The sequence below is a fragment of the Pholis gunnellus genome, assembly GCF_910591455.1.
Source record: "Pholis gunnellus genome assembly, chromosome: 24".
Classification (NCBI taxonomy): Eukaryota; Metazoa; Chordata; class Actinopteri; order Perciformes; family Pholidae; genus Pholis; species Pholis gunnellus.
Genome location: NC_136551.1, coordinates 361,366 through 366,528, shown reverse-complemented (window position 1 = coordinate 366,528; position 5,163 = coordinate 361,366). Strand labels below are relative to the sequence as shown.

Sequence of the window (5,163 nt, the reverse complement as noted above, 5' to 3'; positions counted from 1 at the left end):
AAAAGGAGTAATAAGTGAGATCAAATAGCAATACTGATGTCTTCATGGTTCCATTGTTTTGTATAATTACTCTTCACTTGTAAAACTTTGGGAAGTTATTTTGTGTTAACGTCCACGTTTAGAGTCTGTGGCACTGTTCACACCTCATACACCGATCAGAAACGGCTCCAGGTCGACCTCCTCGTCCTCCTCACGTCCACAAACAGACCCGATGACAGCTTCAGTCTGTTACCCAGCATGCCTCAGTGCAGCTGGGTCACCCTCAGAAACATGAACCCCCTAACCCCCCCCCCATATACAAAAACCCCCTCTTGAACTATTCCCGTCCTCCGGCCTCCATTTACACCAACAGACGACTAAGTAAGGCCAGGAGGCGTTCACTGACCCCGGTAAATATAGGAAAAACACGTGCACCGCTAAATACGGACTCTCCGTTCAGGCTGGGAGAGTCCCTGAGAAAGGACACGGACAAAGTTAACAATCAAATTCAACTTTTAATCACACAAAAAGACATTTCAACGTTTCAACTTCAGAGCTCAAGTTTTCAGTTTTTACAAAGAGACGAACACAATAAATAATCTAGACTTAGTCTAGACTTGAATGACGAGTGCGAGAAAAAAATAGAAAAGTATAAAAAGTCAAGTACAAAAACGTTCCCGAACGATTGCACGACTCCTCAAGAACCTGAAGTTTCTGATCAAAGCAGCAGCACCTCTGGTTTTTTTACTTCCTGGTCTACAGTCCAGTCTTTGTTCCTTACTGGTCTTCCTCGCCCCCCTTTCTGAAGTCCATCCTAGCCAGCACCACCTCCGCCTCCTTGGTGTCCACGCTCAGGTGCTCCATGTTCTCGTAGCCCGGCTCGGGCCCCTGCAGCTGGGCCCCCCCCACGGCGGCCTGCCGGGCCTCCGCCTGCAGCTGCTTGGCGGCGAGCAGGAACTCGGCGGCGCTGCCGGACTTCATGTTCTGGTCCAGCTTCTCCTTCAGCTGGTCGCCGAGCTGCAGCTGCTGCTTGTACTGCTCCGCCAGACTCCTCAACGAGGACACTTTGCTCTGCTCCTCCTCGGCGACCCGCTCCAGGAGCTGGCCTTTGCGCTCCTCCAGGATGGCGAACAGCAGGTCGAAGCTCTCGCCGAGCCGCCTCCTCTGCAGCTCGCCGTTCTCCCGGACGCGCTGGCACGCGTCGTCCGTCTGCGTCACCGCGACCTGTACGCGGCCGTTCCCGGCGACCAGCTGCTCCACGGCGGCGCGCAGTTCGCTCTTCTGGCTCTGGTACACGGCGTGCAGCGGCGACACCTCGCAGTCCTTGTGCTGCCCGAACACCTTGCACATGGAGCAGGTGGGCGTCTGGCAGCTGACGCAGTAGATGTTGATGCGTTCGTCCTCGTGGTCTTTGCACATCGGCTCCTTGGCGTCCTTGTCCTTCAGCGGCGGGTCCTCGCCGCCGCCGCCGTCGCCCCCTTTGGTCTCCTGCTGCTGCTTGTACATGTCGATGATGTTCTCCACCAGCAGGTTCCTCTGCAGCCCGTACACGCCGTGCCGGTCCAGGATCACCTCGAAGCGGCAGGTGGGGCAGCGGAAGGTGCCCCCGGAGTAGTGGTAGGGGTTCTTGGAGTCGTAGAGGTCGTTGGCGCAACCGCGGCACAGGTTGTGCTGGCAGGGGAGGATGACCACGGGTTTGGTGAACATTTCGAGGCAGATCGGGCAGCTGAGCTGTTTCTCCAGACTCTCCATGGGGCCGAGACCGTGCACCCCCTGACTCGTCTGGATGTCCATCGTCTTCTTCTTCTGCTGGTCCTGGAGGGTCTCTGGGTCTCTTCTTCTCTGGGGTTTATTTTTATCTGCCGGCGCCAGAAGCCCCTCAGCCTTTATACCCTCGAGGGGCCGGTCCTAAACCCCCCCCCATCCACCGGCTGTTTGTCACAGGTTCTGAAATAGACTCCCAGCATGCCTTACTGAGGACTGGACCCCGCCCCCCCCCCCCACAGACTGCAGAGTCATCCAACAACATGAGTCTGTTTACGTCACTTGTTGTGTCTACAATTCATGTTTATTGATATTTATATAGAAACATTTCGCTTTAAATGCAAACAGACAATTTTAAGACACACTTTATACGAGTCCAGAGCGTCTGACCTTTGACCCTAAACGTTCCTGTTTGTGTGTTTGTGTTTCACAACAGCAGCAGTCGGTCAGTAAACAGTCATGTGGACGGTGGAGACCAACAGGTTGAGCAACAAACAGCTGCAGCTTCATGGAAACATAAACATCGAAACAACGTGTTCCAAAAACATTTCGGCGAAGGGATCAACAATGAACGTGTTCCACAACATCTGAGCAACTTGTTCCACAACATCAGAGCAACTTGTTCCACAACATCAGAGCAACGTGTTCCACAACATCTGAGCAACTTGTTCCACAACATCTGAGCAACTTGTTCCACAACATCAGAGCAACTTGTTCCACAACATCAGAGCAACGTGTTCCACAACATCTGAGCAACGTGTTCCACAACATCTGAGCAACTTGTTCCACAACATCAGAGCAACTTGTTCCACAACATCAGAGCAACGTGTTCCACAACATCTGAGCAACTTGTTCCACATCTGAGCAACTTGTTCCACATCCGAGCAACTTGTTCCACAACATCCGAGCAACTTGTTCCACAACATCTGAGCAACTTGTTCCACAACATCAGAGCAACGTGTTCCACAACATCTGAGCAACGTGTTCCACAACATCAGAGCAACGTGTTCCACAACATCAGAGCAACGTGTTCCACAACATCAGAGCAACGTGTTCCACAACATCAGAGCAACTTGTTCCACAACATCTGAGCAACTTGTTCCACAACATCTGAGCAACGTGTTCCACAACATCAGAGCAACGTGTTCCACAACATCAGAGCAACTTGTTCCACAACATCTGAGCAACTTGTTCCACAACATCAGAGCAACGTGTTCCACAACATCTGAGCAACGTGTTCCACAACATCAGAGCAACTTGTTCCACAACATCTGAGCAACGTGTTCCACAACATCTGAGCAACGTGTTCCACAACATCAGAGCAACATCTCTTTGTGAATCCTACAGTTCCCACAATGCACCTGGGTCGTGTCTTCAGTGTGTCGATGTTTTCAGACTCAAGAAGAAGTTTCACAGCTGAAGACTTTTAGAACACACACACACACACTCTCTTACAGTACAAGTACTAATAACACACCGTGTACTACTCTCTTACTACTCTCTCTAAGTGTATTTATTGTTAACTTTCATTAGCTTTTGATCTCAGCCAATCAGGACGTCTGGTGGACACCAGGTAACCACGGAGACGCAGAGTCTGGTACGGGACGCCAGGAATGTTGACCCCCCCCAACAGAGAGGTGTTCAGTTTGTTTCTTCTTCTGTGGTGGGGTCAAAGACCACAGCTCCTTAATTTAAACTAGTCACACACAGTACACACACAGTACACACAGTATATACTCTGTACACACAGTACACACTCTACTACAGTGCTGTACTACCTGTTTGTGTTTTTGTACTACATGTAAAGCTCTCTGACTCAGACTCTCAGCCTCAGTGGGTCTCAGCTGATCCCGGGTCGGCTCCTCTAGGTAACACACGTCTGTACTCGTCTCCTTGTGAGGATCCTCGCTCACATCCTACATTCCTCAGGCTGAAACACAACCCTGAACCACAGAAGAAGAACTGAAGCTGGAGTCTGGTGTGATGTCACCGCTCTGTGATTGAGGCTGTCGCACACCTGCAGGTGAACAGGTAAACACACCTGAAGCAGCCTGAGAAGCTCCTCCTCCTCCTCCTCCTCCTCCTCCTCCTCCTGCTCCTCCTGCTCCTCCTCCTCCTCCTCCTCCTGCTCCTCCTCCTCCTCCTCCTGCTCCTCCTCCTCCTCCTGCTGCTAGAAACACAGTAAGTCGACCCTTGAGTGGAAATATTTAATCTCTTTGAGATCAAATCAGCAGAAATCCTCCAAACGAGACGATGATCACATCAAAGTACACAATAAACACGACAACATCTGGCTCGTGTTTTTATTACACAAGCATCAAACACAACACATTCATGTGTTCATATACACGTTCATGTGTTCATGTACACGTTCATGTGTTCATGTGTCATGTGTTCATGTACACGTTCATGTGTTCATGTGTCATGTGTTCATGTACACGTTCATGTGTTCATATACACGTTCATGTGTTCATGTGTTCATGTGTTCATGTGTCATGTGTTCATGTACACGTTCATGTGTTCATGTACACGTTCATGTGTTCATGTGTTCATGTACACGTTCATGTGTTCATGTGTTCATGTGTTCATATACACGTTCATGTGTTATTTTTACAATATTTTTAAATATTTTAATACATAAAGTTTCCAGTAAAATATGAATTTCTCTAAATATAAAAACATTTAAACCAAAATAAATAGAGACTTCTTCTTCATACGTGTTATTTAACAATTTAACACTAAATATTAAACTTTAATAAAAACATAAAAATATTCAGAAGTGAAAAACAACTTTGAGACAAACATGAAACTAAATCAGTAAAATAAATATATTCACAGAATATAAAATACTTCATATTTACAGGTTTGAGTGAACGAGGTTCTTCTTCTGTGGTTTCCTCTGATGTAGATACAGACCAGGTTTTAAGCTCCGAGTTAATGTACTACTAATAATACGATGACGTCTTTACTGGATGTTGTTGCTCAATATTGAATCAAACTTTGCTCGATACACGAAGTGAAGTAAATACTACGATATCCCCAAAACAGAGTTCCCAGGTCCTTAAGGAGTACTGCTAAGACCTGAGAAGTACTCACAAGTCTCTGGAAGTACTCACAAGTACTCCTTAGAAACCCTCCCAAGTCTGAGAGGCTTTGACATCAGGAGAGTCTTGTCCACCACCGCGACCCAGACCATCGGGTTGTTGGACCATCAAGGACCAGCATCTGATGTGGCTCACCTGGTCCAGGACCACAGCTCCCAGGAGCAGGTAGAAGAACCGTTTGTAAAGTCTTCGGAAGCGTTTGCAAGTACTAACAAGTCTCCCCGAGTTCACCAGCTCCCTGAGGGATGCGAGTCCAGTGGTGGTTCCTTGAGGAGGTTCTTGGGAGGAACCGCCAGCGGACCCAACAGGTGGTTCC

At 48.6% G+C, this 5,163-nt stretch overlaps 1 protein-coding gene across 1 annotated transcript; it reads right to left on the bottom strand.

Moving 5' to 3' along the window:
* Positions 1–480: 480 nt before the first annotated feature.
* On the bottom strand, positions 481–1,819 carry LOC306715431 (E3 ubiquitin-protein ligase TRIM63-like). The gene has a single exon (XM_079185802.1). The coding sequence runs from the start codon at positions 1,771–1,773 to the stop codon at positions 757–759; it is 1,017 nt and encodes a 338-aa protein (XP_079041928.1). The 5' UTR covers positions 1,774–1,819; the 3' UTR covers positions 481–756.
* Positions 1,820–5,163: the final 3,344 nt, after the last annotated feature.